The 16,899-nt window shown below is 36.4% G+C and overlaps 1 protein-coding gene and 1 long non-coding RNA gene across 2 annotated transcripts; one reads left to right on the top strand and one right to left on the bottom strand.

The window, feature by feature from the left end:
- The first annotated feature begins 75 nt into the window (after positions 1 to 75).
- Positions 76 to 3,066, top strand: LOC128251140 (uncharacterized). Its single transcript, XR_008266995.2, has 2 exons — positions 76 to 423; positions 2,519 to 3,066. It is a non-coding gene; the product is annotated as an uncharacterized LOC128251140 (long non-coding RNA).
- Positions 2,851 to 11,145, bottom strand: LOC106869909 (baculoviral IAP repeat-containing protein 5). The gene is made up of 4 exons (XM_014915844.3): positions 10,683 to 11,145; positions 5,752 to 5,861; positions 4,410 to 4,527; positions 2,851 to 3,118 (listed from the first exon to the last, which is right to left on the bottom strand). The coding sequence occupies exons 1-4, from the start codon at positions 10,806 to 10,808 to the stop codon at positions 3,038 to 3,040; spliced, it is 435 nt and encodes a 144-aa protein (XP_014771330.1). The 5' UTR covers positions 10,809 to 11,145; the 3' UTR covers positions 2,851 to 3,037.
- Positions 11,146 to 16,899: the final 5,754 nt, after the last annotated feature.

The raw sequence follows: 16,899 nt of genomic DNA, 5'->3' as shown, positions 1-16,899 counted from the left end.
TGTGGCAGAGATCACTGTTCACAAGTGTGACTCAGAATTAGTGTTTCATTGCATCTCCCTTGCAACCCCCTTTTCCATTTTGTCTGCTGGGATCATGAGGCAGAGTTTTGTCGCTTAATTTTTATAATTTCTTTCCTTTTCATTTCATATAGATATATATTTTTTCAAATGTAAATCTTATTGTTATGTTAAAATAATATATATATATATATATATATATATATATATATATGTTAGCTAGCAGATAAACAAGGACTGTTTCTTATGTTTTTAGTATAGATTTTTGAAAGGAAGATATATTTCTGGTAAATTTTAAATTTCTGCAATATGATCAAAGAAAAAAATACGGTGGTGGGGCATGGTTAAGAAGCTTGGTTTGCAACTATTTGGTTTTGGGTTCAGTTCCACTCAACAGCTCCTTGGGTAAGTGTATTTTACTATACCCTGGGTTGACCAAAGTTTTGTAAGTGGGTTTGATATATGGAAACTGAAAGAAGTCTGTCAGGTGTGTGTGTGTGTGTGTGTGTGTGTGTGTGTGTGTGTGTGTATATACAGGGTAGTGCAAAAGTAGGTATACAATTATGAAAAAAGTTCACACGAACAATACTCATTTTATCAAAAAAAATTAAAAATTATGATTAAAGTATTATAGTTATGATAAATGACACTGAAAATATCAAAAATAAGGCTAACTAATTTAATGTGCTAATAATTTTAATGAATTAAGTATTATAACATTGACGTGATACTGTGTACTTACTTTTGCACCCCACCTTTATGTATATATATATATCATCATCATCATCGTTTAACGTCCGCTTTCCATGCTAGCATGGGTTGAACGATTTGACTGAAGACTGGTGAACCAGATGGCTACACCAGGCTCCAATCTGATTTGGCAGAGTTCCTACAGCTGGATGCCTTTCCTAACGCCAACCACTCCAAGAGTTTAGCAGGTGCTTTTACGTGCCACCGGCATGAAGGCCAGTCAGGCGGTACTGGCAACAGCCACACTCAAAATGATGTATTTTATGTGCCACCTGCACAGGAGCCAGTTCAGTAGCACTAGCAACGATCTCGCTCAAATGTCTTTACACGTGCCAGGAAGGCGACGCTGGGCATAAGTGCCATCACGATTTTGCTTTTGCTTGCCCCAACAGGTCTTCGCAAGCCGAGTTTCGTGTCCAATGAAGGAGACGACGTTGGCATGGGTGCCAGTCATTGAATTTAGTTCGATTTCGATTTCACTTGCCTCAACAGGTCTTCGCAAGCGGAGTTTAGTGTCCAATGAAGGAGAGGTACGCATAAGTGGGCTGGCTACACCTCTGGCAAAGGCCTTGGATTTAGGTCTCACTTGGCTTTCCGGGTCGAGTCACCCAAGTGCAGCTTTTCTGGCTCTTTTTTCATCAGCTTTTTCTCTGTATATCTGATGAAAGACCATGTCAAAAATGTTGTTTCTATTCTAACATTTTTCCTTTGAGTGTCAGCCTAATAATATTAACTGCATATGTCCCTTGGGCTATTGGTTTTTGTAGCTGATTTTGTCTTTTGTTATTGATTTGCTATATAGACAAGCGAGATAACTTGCATCCGGTCCTATTCATGAGTGATCGACATCAATGTAAACTAAACCACTGTCTATGATGATGTTTAGCTTATACTGGGCCTTGCTTTGTGTATACAGTGTAGACAAGTCACAAAAATGATGAAACATCAATGCCTGTTGCACCTGAATGGGATCAGATGCAAGTTATCTCGCTTGTCTATGACTTCCAGGTGTTTCAACACCAGGCAAATAGGTTAGAATATATTCTCTTATGCCTATAAGCACAGCCTACTCACAAACTAGCAAAACATAACTTGTGCATGTGTTCAATATTGTTTATATCTTTTGAGCTGCTTCTAATTCATATATGAGTGTGTGTGTGTATGTATATATATATATATAATATAATGGTTTCAAATTTTGGCACAAGGCCAGCAATTTTGGAAGAAGGGTAAGTTGTTTACATCTACCCCAATGTTCAACTGGTACTTATTCTAGTAACCCTGAAAGGACAAAGGGCAAGGTTGACCACAGTGGAATTTGGACTCAGAATGTAAAGATGGATGAAATGCCACTAAGCATTCTGCCTGGCATTCCAACAATTCTACCAGCTCACCACCCTCAAATAATAATAAAAACAATGAATGAACAGTTATATTCTTATATAACTTCATTCACTTATGTTACAAAATACTTTTGCTTAAAATATTGATGGAAGTTTTTAATTAGACATCTGCACTTTAAAGCAAATCTTGTATGTAGAATTAGAAGTGGCGTACCAAACTACAGAGCATGGCATAGCTTCAAAATCTTACTTTGTCAATGGAGTGTGGTTTGCTCTTGGGCTAACAATTCTGCCAGCCCACCGTCCTAAAATATAGTAGCTTTTTATCATTGCCATTAAATACAGTAACTTTTTATCTCTACATTTGACTTATTCATCTTACACTTCTATCAATATTTTTCTTTTAGTTGCAATACCTTTTTATTAACCAACTGAAGAATATGGGAAAGTTGTGATGATCAGAAGTGTCTCCCAGTGTAGGTAAAATGTAATGCTTAGCAAGAACTGAAATCAATTTTGGTCTACTCCACAATGTTCAATTGCTTAGAAAATTCTGGCAGTCAATAACAATAATAATCATGGTTCAGAACAGATTTCAAGGTGGTCTCCAAGTAAGGAATGAATTTTCAACATCACTGATGTCCTAATTAATGTCTTTGAGAAAGGTCATAAATATATTCATGTAAACACCTGTGTTAGGGAATAACTCAATAGAAAATGAATAACAAAAACTAATAAATATATTATATACATATTTACTTTTGTGGAATCTGAATACCATCAAATAAAAACTTTGTTTATTCTATTGAAACCGAATTTCTATTAAAATCTTGATTTAAAGAGGAAGAGAAGAACACACTTAAAAATCAGCATTCAAATCACAAACATCAGATCATGCAGCAAAGATAAAAAGAAAAAAAAACTGTTCACAATAAAACTTCCATTTTTTCACGAACTCTCTGTCCAAGGGTTTCAAATTCTTTTTTACTCTCTTCCATTTGCTTTTTCTGCAAAATAAAGTTCGTAAAAAATTTTGTAAGGACTGATATATCATAAACATACCAAAATCTAACTATTATTAAGACAAAGAGATATGTTATGAAATATACTTCATTTTTCTACTTTAATATATGCGACAGGATCAGAGGTCAAAAGGATTTTGTGAGACTGGTTGATGACTACTATATAAAGACATCTTTTTCCTTGTAAGCATGGGTTGGATAGGTTGACAAGAACTGACCCAAAGAGCTGTGTCTAATGTCTGCTGAGGTATGGCCTCTACAGTTTGATGCCCTTCTCAATGCCAATTATTTTACAGAATGTACTGGGTGCTTTTTTTTTATGGCACTCACACTAGTGAGGTCACCAAGTACTCACAAGACAAGATACCGATCCTTGACTGAGCTGGATACAGTATTGAGGATGTGAAAGTATGATAGATTGACAGGAACAGGGGTCTTGCTGAAAAGATGAATACATGAGTTCCCCATATATAAACAATATCTGTAATTTGAAATACATGGTTGGTTCAGGCTAAATGTATCATCTGTTTATATCCACTTTCCCTGCTGGCATGGGTTGAAGAGGCCACATGTTTGGTGTGTACCACTTACTTACCAGGCTGGAGGAACACATCTCATATATTTCAGCTTTGGGTTGTTGTTTTCTACAAATGGATGACTTACCTAACACCAACCATGTAAAGTTTGTGTGTGTGAGTGTGTGTGTGTATATATATATATAAAATATATATGTATATAAGCACTGTGTGGTTTTGTATTCAGTCATTAGATCCCATACAAAATCATTTTGCATAATGATTCTCTCCAAATCTGCACTCAAGAACCTTCTCTCTACACAGACCTAAGAATGTTGAAATAGAATACCAGCCTCATCAAATTCACAAGTAGTCTTATCCAAAATTAATTTGGAGGAAGTTTGCAAGCACTAGCTTAAATATTTAGAAAACTTGAGCAAAGAAACTGCTATTGCAAGCAGTGAATAACTAATAAAATCTGAGACGTCTTTAACCCATTAGCATTTGAACTGGCTGTATCTGACCCAAATATTCCACTATTTTATGTTCAAACTGGCCAGATTCAGCCTCTCACACCTACCCTACAATGTTGTTAAAAAAAACAGGAAATCACATCAAAATCTCAAAGCTACAAGATAATGCATCATTAATTCTAAATGATATGAATAAAGAAGCATTACATTTGACAGAGTAATCTGAATACTAAATGGTTAATAATAGTAAACAAAGACAATTAACTATTTTTTTAAAGAAACTCTTACCGCTTTATTTTTTCTGATAATCAGGAGAAATTTATAAAAATTCTCAAGCGTTAGATCTTGTATAGCAGTCTTCATTTTTAGAAACTTACAGTCCTTTGAATGATTTTTATGTTCTACCCTGTAAAGATTGAAAAATTAAAATTGAATTTATAGATACAAGTATTTAGGCTTATAAAATATCAGTATTAACTCCCCTACACATCAGAATTGGTAGATAGTATAGGGGAGGTTATTATGTTAAGAAAATCGTAAGAACTATTTTTGAAGATTTTAAAAATATATTCTGGGAATAATTGAGTGACATATTGAATACTTTAGGAATGTCTCTACGTTCTGAGATCAAATCTTACCAAAGTCAATTTTAATTATTTCTTATCTGTTATTAATAAAATTATTATCAAAAATATACTCGAGTTCATTGAATCCTTAATATTTTTCACCTTCAACAAAAGCTCTCGAGTCGGTCCGTACCCACCATCCACAGCAGGTCTCCAGCAGTTTCGCAGATAGTGAGGAGGAACAGAGAAATTCAGATATCCATGCCTTTCCTTAGGTCATTAGTAACATACATAAAGGAAAAGTGCATCAATTGAGTGTAATATGGATTTACCAGAAGGTTACCTCTTAATAATGATGACAGCACACTTTTTATCTGCAATTACCTTCATGTAGAAATACTTGTAGTAAGCTGAAGTCAATCAGCCTATAACATGGCACTAAAAGGTCTCTCTCTCTCTCACTCATCCTTGGATGAAAAACTCAGTTCCTTTACATGAACCATTACCAAGTTGTTAATGATTAGAATTTAGGAGTCCAACTGAATGTAGAAATAATCATAAAATAATTATAATTATAAAAGTGGGGTTCAAATATTGATAATAAAGTATTGTGTGCTGAGTCTGAATAGGCTCATGATATATTCTCAATATGCAGATATAAAAGACACCTTTCGGTCATGAATGACCATGAGATTGCACCTAGAAAGTTCCCCGCTGAGACAAGTCTGGGCAAGATAGTTTGTGGAAGACCAGCAGTTGCCCATGCATATCAACCTCACCTCTCCACATCACTCACGTTATCCAAGGGAAAGGCTGATACAACTCGGAACCAGTGATGTCGCAACTCATTTCTACAGCTGAGTGAACTGAAACAACGTGCAATAAAATGTCTTGCTCAAGAACACAATACATAGCTCGGTTCAGGAATCAAACTCATTACCCAATGATTGTGTGTTCGATGCTCTAACCACTGAGCCATGTGCCTTACATATGCAGCTATAAGATGCCTAACATTCTTGTAGTCAATTTGTTTAACTTTAGGATAGTCCCAATAAAATACTCACCAAGGATCATCCTCAGGCTCCCAACCATCTAGTTCTTTTTGACAAACAAAACATCGGACATAATCTGGTTCCTTTTCTGTGCCACAATGATAAAAACCAGCAGCAGCCATCTAGTAAATAAAATAATAGTCAAATAAGGGCGCTTATTTCCAGTCTTCAGTAGAAAACAAGTCTAGTTATGGGAAATAATATCTTGCTTGGAAATAGGTGAGGGTTGATGACAGGAATGGTATCTGTAGAAAATCTGCCTCAACAAATTTAGTCTGACCCACATTAGCATGGAAAAATGGATGCTAAATGATGATGTTGAATTATTAGTAAATCTGAAGTCCCTGAATCACATATTTGCTTATAATCATCATTTAATGTCCATGTCGCATGCTGATATAGGCTTCATGGAAACTAATTTAGTAATTAAGGTTATATTGTAAACTAAGATGTATTTCAATTTTAATATCTCTAATTTGGTTTAGTTTTACTTTGTCTCCCAAATTGATTCAAAAGATACTGGCCACTCTGGGGCTATAGTAAAAAGTAATTTTGAAAATAAGGGTAATTATAAGATTCATCTATTACCTCTTAACTCTCTCTTTCTCTCCAATATGCATTTTAAAATTTCCACTGTCTCTTAGGGTGCAATACTGTCCACTTTGAGAACTCTTATAAACCACTGCATACTGAGGTCCCCAACAAATCAGACAGGACAGATTAATTACATCTAGACATTCTCCAGACTTCTGCTAGAATTAGCAAAATCATAAAAAGCAAAGGACACACTCGTTAATGTAGTCCTAGGTATATAATGATCATGAGAAGAATGGAATGTTCATAGTTTGAATGCCATTCAGAATAGGTCTGATTTAAATGAACAATAATAGTTGACTAAGACTAAACAACAAAATCGATAATCAGCTGAACTAAATTTATTTCCTGAACATAAATCCAACTGAATTTCACAGTGAAAGACAATGAAAAAGAATATTTGTGAAAATAACTCAATTTCAAATAAAAATTTACATGATAAAGATGAACACCATATGGAAAAGCAACTTCATTAGTTTTCCAATGAGACTCAATGTGTATAAGTTTCTGGTGACTTTTATCCTTCTGTAAGAAGTGTGAGAACTGAACTTTTATAGCTAACATGGAATGAAGAATCCAGGCATTGAAGCACAAGTGCTTCAGAAGGTTGCTATGCATCCTAAACACAAAATGAATGGTTTTGTGAAGCAACAAATTTGCTGCCAGACAGCAACAACTCTTAGTGCACATAAAAAAGATGAAAGCTTTTCTGTGTGAGCATGTATCCAACCACAACTTCCTGTCCAAAATCATCCTTCAGGGCTCAGTTGAGGAAGGGTGAAGAGAGACAGACAGAAAATTCTTGTCTGACAACATCAGCGACTGGACAGGTCACAACACCATTGACAGAGAGGAGACCAGTGGTGATGGCTGACTGAAAAAGCATTTAGAGTGGCATCCAAACAACTGGCTGCACCAGTTAAGGGAACTTGATGATATTATTTGGCATAACTACAGAAGTGAGCTGGTTCTGACTGTTTCCTCATAACTTTCTTGAAAATGCATATTTTATGAATGAAATATTCCAGAGATTTTAGATGGTGTAGATTATGATTATAGTGGGGGAAAAGCATCAACCCACCCACTGCCATTGGGCTGTGTTAAAGACATTTTTTAATGAGTTTCTATCAAATGTTGGGCCTAATGGAGGTGATGACAAGCGACCGAGATTTTTGGCAATATGTTGTGTTTGAAAAGACTTGTCAAGCCAGTAGTTGTAACCGTGCGGGCGACACATGAAATCTTTCGAGCGAGATCGTTGCCGGTGCCCCTGGGCCGGCTTGTGGGTGACACATGAGGTTTTTCGAGCGAGGTCGTTGCCGGTGCCCCCGGGCTGGCTCGTGTGCGAGCGACACATGGGGTCTTTCGAGCGGGATCGTTGCCAGTGCCCCTGGACTGGCTCTTGTGCGGGTGACACATGAGGCTTTTTCGAGCAGGATCGTTTGCCAGTGCCCCCGGACTGGCTCATGTGCGGGCGACACATGAAATCTTTCGAGCGGGATTGTTGCCAGTGCCCCTGGACTGGCTCATGTGCAGGCGACACATGATATCCTTCGTGCGAGATCGTTGCCAGTGCCCATGGACTGGCTCTTGTGCGAGTGACACACGAGGTTTTTCGAGCGAGATTGTTGCCGGTGCCCCTGGACTGGCTCTTGTGCGGGTGGCACATAAAAGACACCATTTTGAGCGTGGCCGTTTTCGTGCGGGTGACACGTAAAAGCACCCACTACACTCTCTGAGTGGTTGGCGTTAGGAAGGGCATCCAGCTGTAGAAACTCTGCCAAATTAGATTGGAGCCTGGTGTTGCCATCCGGTTTCACCAGTCCTCAGTCAAATCGTCCAACCCATGCTAGCATGGAAGGCGGACGATGATGATGATGATGATTGCCACTGTCATGTGAAAGGTACATGTAAAATTGTAATTGTGGCCATTGCATGTAGCATTATCTTTAAATGTTGGACCTCACAGAGGCGATGACAAGTGACCAAGACCTTTGGCAATATGCTGTGCTTGAGAAGACTCAAGCCAACTTGCGGCCATTGCCAGTGTCATGTAAATTGAACCTGTGAAATTGTAGTTGTGGCTGTTGCTGGTGTCATGTAAAAAGCACCCATTACACTCTTGGAGTGGTTGACATTAGGAAGGGCATCGAGCTGTAGAAACCATGACAAATCAGACTGGAAGCTGGTGCAACCCTCTGGCTTACCAGTTCCAGGCAAACTGTCTAACTCATACCAGCATGGAAAGCAGACGTTAAATGATGATGAAGTATTCAAGGGTCATCATCAATATTTAACATGTTTTCCATGCTGGCATTAGTTGGATGACTTGACAAGAACTGGTAAGGCCAGAGTCCACACCAGGTTCCATAGTCTCTTTTGGCTGGGTTTCTATCGCTGGATGCCCTTCCTAATGCCAACCACTTTACAGAGTGTACTGGGTGCTTTTTTCGTGGCACCAACACCCATACCAATGCCTTTTATGTGGTACCTTGGTTTTAGGGCCTCAGTTCTGTTGTGGTTAGGTCTTTTTGAGCACAGCAATGTGTCACATATCCCAGTCCTCAGTCAGCTCCTCTGTGAGGCTCAGCATTTTGAGATCGGCCTTCAATACTTTGTCTCATGTCTCCCTCTTCCACAACTTCCCTCCACTTCAAGGGTGTGGATTAGAATTAAATTCTTTTTCTAAAATTTATCATGATAATCAAACACTACACTCTCTTAAACATATCTTTGGAAAATTTTGTTAAAAGATATGCATTTAGCAAAGTATGGTAATGGATGGGGGTGATGAGCCCAAAGAAAAAAAGTGGTTAATTTCTGGAGTAACTGTTCCATATAAGTTAGAATTTCTGTTTTGGTTGAGATTTTCCCCAAAATGTGAAACAGAAAATTTTTGTGAATTTGTGTTCTACACATGGGAATTCATACAATTATGCAAAAGAAGTGTATTTGATTACATTTTTTTTTCACTCCTTCATAAATCTTGATGAACATATGCTTATAGGAATTAAATACAGACAAAAAGATTAAAGTGAAAAGAATTAGCGTTTTACTTGTTTGCCTTAAATAATAATTTAATGTAAATTAAATATACACTATTTTATGAGAAACAAACAATATTTAATAATTAGTGTTATAAAGTTTAATAAGGGGCTCAAATTTCACCCCTTCCCCAATTTTAAACTCTTTCATCCATTTATTTATCTATCTGTCTATCTTTTTATCTGTCCGTTTATTCATAAAATATATTTGTCAACTAAATGTGGCGGTCCAAAAGAATACGGTGTTACCGTTGTTTTTAGCTCCAGGAAGACATTCATATCTCTCTCTTTATACACATATCTATATGCTTATTGAATTTAAAATTTTAAAAACATGGTTTCTTGCATATTCGGAATCTCCGTCATCTAAAACATAGGGAAAGAAAAAATTTCAAAATTTTAAGAGGGTAGTGAGGTGTGATGTGGAGGTATAAATTTTTTTTTTGCATATTCGTAATCTCGGACATCTAAAACGTAGGAATCCGAAAAAAAAAATGTTTCGAATTCCTGTGTGTAGAATACAAATTCACAAAAGTTTCTGAAAATTTCAAAAAACAAAAAAATTACGAGGGAGTTATACGGAGTGCTTAAGCCAGAATACTGCCAATATTTAAATATTTTTGCGTCAAATTATTAGTCTATGGCTCGATAACCTCACACGGAAACCAAGTAATGCTTTAATGAGTACATTTATGGAAGATTTTCATCGTAAAATAATTTGTGTGAACACGCATACACCTCGAATTCTAGTGAATTTTCCTCATTGAATGTCCTAAAAATGAAAATCTTCGGCACTATCATGCAAATTCATGAAACATAATTTGGTTTCTATGTAAAGTTATCTCGCCAAAGCAAACGATTAGACTCAAAAATAGGAAGTGTATCGTGAAGATGAACGATTTTCATGAGTGCAATAACGGACTTCAAACATTAATGTTTGCTGAGATTCACTTAATTACTTCATAAGCAATATGTTACTAAACTATTTCTGTTTCTTGTGTCGAAATTTTGAAAACGTAATTCAGTATAAAAATACATAGTGACATTTTTGTTTATTGTAAATAGTCTTCCAGAACAAACAAAAAGCGATGCAGCATATCGTGTGAAAGTTATCGATATCAAATAGATGGGTGTTTTTTTTTTTAAATCAACTAATTTGTATTGCAAATACGCAAGAAAATAGGGAAATGAAAATAAAAAAAAGAATCTTTATTTTGTATTCTAAACGTAGGGATCATCACTCCCAAGGAATATTTTTTTTTCAAAATAATGTTAAAACGAACAAAAGAAACAATGGTGACTTACTCTCTCAGGCGTACATAAACAATCATCTTGAAAAGGCCACGTTTTAAATGATTCCAGCCGTTTACTTTCTAAATGCATGAAATAGTCATTTCCAGCATCATCAGGCTTTTCTTTAGACATTCCCATTATTGGTAAGTCTACTAACTTTCGCAAATTCTAAGACGGTTAAAGACTCACACAGAAGGAATTTAAATCTCCCTCTATACGTCACGTGATTGTCAAGGTAGATAACTCCGATTATCATTGTGAATTGAGTGATTTACTATCGGGACTTGTGAGGTTTCCACAGTATAGTTCGCATATCTGAAAACGTTATCAGCAAAGCGGCGAGCTGTCAGATTCATTAACATGCCGGATGAAATGCTTGGTGGCATGTCGTCCGCTTTGACGTTCTGAGTTCAAATTTTACCGTCGTTAACTTCCACCCTTGCGGAGTCGATAGAATAAGCACCAGTTGAACACTGGGCTCCATTGACTTTCTCCCTCCCCCGAAATTGCTACCCTTGTGTCAAAATTTGAAACAGTATCTTAAACACAAGCAAGAAGTTTCAAAAAATTCTTTTGAAATCCTGCCACGTATACAAAATTGTTTCTAAATCTAATTGAAATGAATTTCGAAGGTGTTGCTTATTTACCACCTTGTAATACGTTTTACGGATATGATGTGCTTTATAAGTTAAGGAAATGAAAGTTGAATTAAAGATAAAACTTATTCATGTATATTGATAAAATGTTTATTGTTTACAGTCTTTATTATGTATTGATTAAATGTTTATCATTCACAATCTTTATTATATATTTACAATGTAAATAAATACAGGAAAATACACGAGCTTACTGAATTAGATACAGACATTCTATATTACAAACGGAACTATAAAAATTGCGACATACATATATAAACAGAAATACAAAACACGAACTGATGAAATATGGCCATTGATGTGAGCGTGTAAGCTGTTGTCTGTGTAGCTCTTGGGAAAATAGGCAGCACCTGTTTGAAATCTCCTCCCAGAAGAACGATCTTGCTTCGAAAAATAGCGCTTGAGCTACTGATATCTTCCGAGCATCTGTCTATAGCATGCAAACATAGGTATCATAGAAGCTTAATCTATGATGATCAAATTCTATTCTCTCAAAAAAGCTGCTTTCTGAGATGTAGAAGGTATGTTGTACACAACTGTATCAGTCAGTGGCTCAGGTAGTTTGAATAGACTGCACTGTTTTGCCTCCAAACTAATGTTGCTGTGATACCTGTTCATGCTGCAGTAGGAAGTAATAATCCTTTCTACTGGAGGCACAAGGCTTCAAATTTGGTGGGAAGGGACTAGTCGATTACACCAACCCCAGTGTTTTCACTGGTACTTAATTTATCGACTCCAAAAGAATGAAAGGTAAAGTCAACCACAATGGAATTTGAACTTAGAACATAGTGATTGGGCAAAATACTGCTAAGCATTTCGCCAGACATGCTAACAATTCTGCCAGCTCACTGCTCTACTGTAGGATGTAATAATATTGAACCACAATCTTCTGGGGCATCAACACAGAAGAAGCTGCAGTCAACATTTTCCTCATTTTTTCTCTTACTGACAGAACCAAATACATTAGCTGTGACTCTCTGGTCATTTGTAAGGAATCAACTTGTGACTGGTTAAGGTTTTTGGTTCCCAGAGAGTGGATGAAAATGGCTCTCAAGAAGCCTGAGATGAATGCATACATCTTTGAATGTTGGCAGGATTACTTCTGTGGTCCTTAAATCTTCAAATTTTTTTTGCACTTTTAACATGAAGCAGTAACATACATAGGCAGAATTTCTCAACATCATTGGGGCTCACTGAATACATGCAGCTGATGGTATGTGGGTTTTTTCTGATTGATTGATTTCCATTTCCCTCATTGAAGACATAGTGCCAAGGTGTTTTATAGTAGAGGTAATTTCGAGCACTTTCATCCATGTCCTTAAACTTAAACCATACAGTGACACGAGTGTCTTGATCATGTTGAGCTTTAACTACTTGTTGTTCCACAATGGAAATACACCCTTTGCTGGTTAGGAAGATGCCTGAGAAACCTGTAAACAATATGAGACTAATCATGCAATTTATACTGTGACAGTTACCACTTAGCTTCTAGAGGTGACACAGTGGCATGAAAGGTAGGTTTTTATTTCATGTTCAGGTGCATTATTTTGTTGACCATTGTTATTTCAATGGACATGTAGTCCTGTCCTTTATAACAATATTGAAAGACATATTTGATACTCTTAACAGAGTTGCAAATTTCTAAGTTGATGTGGGCACAGTACTTCTTGAGATGATAAGCATTAAATGGCATAACATTGCAATTATTCACTGAATGGTGTCCAATTTGAGCAGTTATTCCATTGTTGCACCTATAATATCCTAGATAACCATGTATGTTAGATTTTGTTTCTTGCTGGAATGTTTTGGAAACTTAGGGAAAGATGAGAGTTCAGTTTCCATTCTCATCTGATGTCTCTGAAGACACTAATCAGTCTGTTTTTGAAATTCTATGACATGTACATGAATTACTGCAATGCTAAGAACATATCCTTTCCTGATATCAGTCAGAAGTTCTCAGAGATGAGTCTTGTATACTCTTGCAACTAAATCAGGGTGATTTTCAATAGTTTCATTGAGTTGTAAGTTATTTACAATTTCTGCACACTTTGGGTTGTATGTGTAAGTCAGGAACAGATCAGGTTTACCAAATCAAGTTACAATTGTCATGGAGCCTTAAAATACTGATGCATATTGTGTGGGCTTCTAGTGAAGGAAGATGGCAGTATCACAGGCATTCCAGGCTCCGAGTCTTTGTTTGTGTCTCTGATGAGGTGATTCATTAATTCATTGTACTTCTCAACATGGAGTTGTGACTGTTTATTTTTGATAAAGTGCAAATGAAAGCCTTCCACTTTTACATAAGAGTCTATCAAATACTGCTGGTAAAGTTTGCTTGCTCTGTGAATGATGTTGAACCCTCTTTGAATGGCAAGATGAGAGCTATAGAATTGCTGCATAGTCTCTTTTTTTCAAATGCATACTCTGCATTCTTCAGTATGATAGCTATTTCTATGCCAGTTGAACTCACTATGTGGAAAGTGCAGTGGATAGGACATTGGAAATTCTTGTAGGAGATGCCTCTCTGGGATATACAACTATATTTCTCTCATGAGGAGGAGCTCCGTTTTCAACCAATGAAGACAGCAGCTGTGCATTCTTAAGAGCTTCCATGCTATGCTGCAATGCTTCATGTGGATCAATAATATATAAATGACCATATTGAGGCTGTTCATCGGTAGCATGTAGAGTTGATATAGTGTGGTACGTTTGTCCTTGAATTTTGAAACAGTAGGGACCACATCCTTTTGGTACAGCAATGTTAACTCCTATTGAAGCAAAAGAAGGCACAATTGTAATATTCATCCCCCCTTGATCAACAAAATAAAGTACAGTCAACTATTGCTCAATATAACTGACTTACTACCCTCCCCATTTTCTGGGTCTGGGTTTATTTTAGAAATAAATATTAATGGTAGCAAATTGACAAAATTAATAAAATGACAATAAAGACTGGTGTTTCTTTTAGCATTTTCACATTTTGAGTTCAAATACTCCTGATGCTAATTTTGTTTTTAATCTTTCAAGAGTCAATAAAATAAAGTACTGGATGTGAGGGTGTGGTGTCAATAATATTGATTATAACTCAACACCAAATTACTGGTATTGGGCATAAGTCAGAAATTATTACAGTGAGTGTACTGGTAGAATTGTTTGAGTGTTGGGGGCAAAATAACAGCATTTTTTCTGGTTCTCTACATTCTGAGTTTGAATCCTACCAAGGTCAATTTTGCCTTTCAAAGCATCAGTCAAGTATTGAGGTTGATGTAATCAACTAAACCCAATCCACACAAAATTGGTGGCCCTATGTTTAAATTAAAAACTATTTTCATATGAATATATTGCTATATTCATAAAAATATATTGGCTCATCCCCTGCAACCCTCTCCAGCTGAGTATTCCTAATCTTGTGGGCTTGTAGGTGTTGGTGTCACATAAAAAGCACCAATGGCAGTGCTGCATAAAAGCACCCAGTACACTCTGTAAAGTGGTTGGTGTTAGGAAAGGCATCCAGCTGTAGAAACTGTAGGGAAAGTGGACATACACCATCCTGGGGAATGCTTGGATATTGGATGACCACACATCCACATGAGGGACTTCCTGCATTCCTCTCGGAAGACTAGTCCCTGCACATGCGTAGATAAACTCTCCAAAATGGCGACTGGTATTAGGCGCTACTACAAAACCATGCCAAAACAGACAGGAAGCCTCAACAGTCCTTCAGCTGGTTAGCTCCTTTCAAACCATTCAACCCATGCCAACATAGAAAATGGATTTTAAATGATGGTGATGATGATGATATTATTAGCATAAACTGGCCTATTTTATTATGTTTAAGTTTTAATTTTTATTTTTGTTTTGTCTAACGATTAAAATAGGTATACAATTCAATGACATCATTGTTATATTTTATGATTTCTGGGATAAAAACCTGTCATGGTAACCTTCATTCATCATGGGATGATAAAATAAACTACCATCCAAATATTGGTGTCAATATAATTGACTAAATCCATTTCACAAAAATATGCACTTGTGCATACATTAGATAGCAATATTGTTGGATTTCAAAATTTTTCAATATTAGAGCATCATCATATTTACATCAAATTGATCTCTGATCAACATTACATCTCATTCCTGGAGATACATGTAGCTCCTGTGTCAATTTGAAAAGTAATATGTCTTTACCTACTATGTCATTAGCATGTAGATGAGACAGTGGCCTTAATAATAGTTCAAAAGTTTATAATTTATGTGACATATTCATTTTTCAATTACATGATATACAGCCATGGAACTTGAAAGGTGAAATAAACTATTTTAACTATGAAACATGCTTTGTTAGGCTTCTCAACAACAGATATTTGCTGACTGCATCATTTCACTGTAAAGTATGTAACACTCATTTGGGTGTCAGAACTTGAATTCCATTCAGTTTAATGCCAATAATCTTCCTCAATTCAGTTTTAAAACAGTTTTAATAAGAAATATGTCAGATAATATATTCATTTCTTAATGTAGCAGAGCATGATCCCACATGTATCACCCAGGTGTGGGTACTGAGGATATATTTATTATATATAGGTGGAGTGAGTGTTGCTGCTCTATGTAGAAGATAATTGCAATCAAATTCTCACCTCAAATCATCACAGTTGCCAGGCATTGGTGTGGCATGGAAAATCTTTTACTATAACAACATCTTTTCCAATGGAGAAATGCCTTGAGCTGTAAGATTATATCCAGAAAATCCAGGTTCTCTTCACCAAATGACTGTATTGATGGTAAAAGGGTGAAAACCCCCCTCAGGCATGAATGATCATGGAATTGCACCTAGAAAGTTACTCTCTGAGTCACAAGTCTGGGCAAGGTTGTTTATGGAAGACCAGCTGTCACCTCTCTACACCACCGATGTTATCCATGGGAAAGGCAAAGGCCAATGCAACTTGGCACTAGTGATGTTGCAACTCATTTCTACAGCTGAGTGAACTGGAGCAATATGAAAATAAAGTGTCTTGCTCAAGAACACAACACACAGCCTGGTCTGGGAATCAAACTCACTACCTCATGATTGTAAGCCTGATACTCTAACCACTGAGTCATGTGCCTTTACATAGACCTATTGATGGTAATACCATAATTTATTGTGTAAATAAACAATAGAAATGTTGATTTTGTTCAGGTGTATCACTTATAAGTAACATCAATATATATATGTAGATGAGAGGTAGATCCTTTAAGAGTCAATTTATGATCCATTGGAAAGATTGTACTATATGGCACAAATCAAAATGCATGATGAACAAATATATATATATTGATTTAGAATTTGTGTATCTGGAACCATACTATCTGTGTCCTATCTAATGTGGTAGGGTATGATTTGAGTGAGTTTATCTGATATTTCTAGCAGTTGAGTAACAGTGGAGGGGCTCCTTCACTGGAACATAATATATTTGTGTATTATGTTGGTGTCAACCAACTGGAATCTCACATTATCGAGCAGTTTTAATTCAAGAATGAACACCTTACTGTATGTGGTCTTAGGTAGGTTAGTGTACTAAAAGAGTTAA

This window comes from Octopus bimaculoides, chromosome 2 (assembly GCF_046866305.1).
Source record: "Octopus bimaculoides isolate indiv1 chromosome 2, ASM4686630v1, whole genome shotgun sequence".
Lineage (NCBI taxonomy): Eukaryota > Metazoa > Mollusca > Cephalopoda > Octopoda > Octopodidae > Octopus > Octopus bimaculoides.
Note: the sequence above shows the minus strand (reverse complement) of the source record. Positions and strands in the feature narration are given on the sequence as shown.

Excerpts from the sequence above, each read along its gene's own strand:
- LOC106869909 (XM_014915844.3), bottom strand. The coding sequence starts at position 10,808 with ATGGGAATGTCTAAAGAAAAGCCTGATGATGCTGGAAATGACTATTTC. Across the intron at positions 5,862-10,682 it reads GTTTATGTACGCCTGAGAGA|ATGGCTGCTGCTGGTTTTTA; the intron begins GTAAGTCACCAT and ends TTTATTTACTAG. Across the intron at positions 4,528-5,751 it reads GAGCCTGAGGATGATCCTTG|GGTAGAACATAAAAATCATT; the intron begins GTGAGTATTTTA and ends CAATCTTTACAG.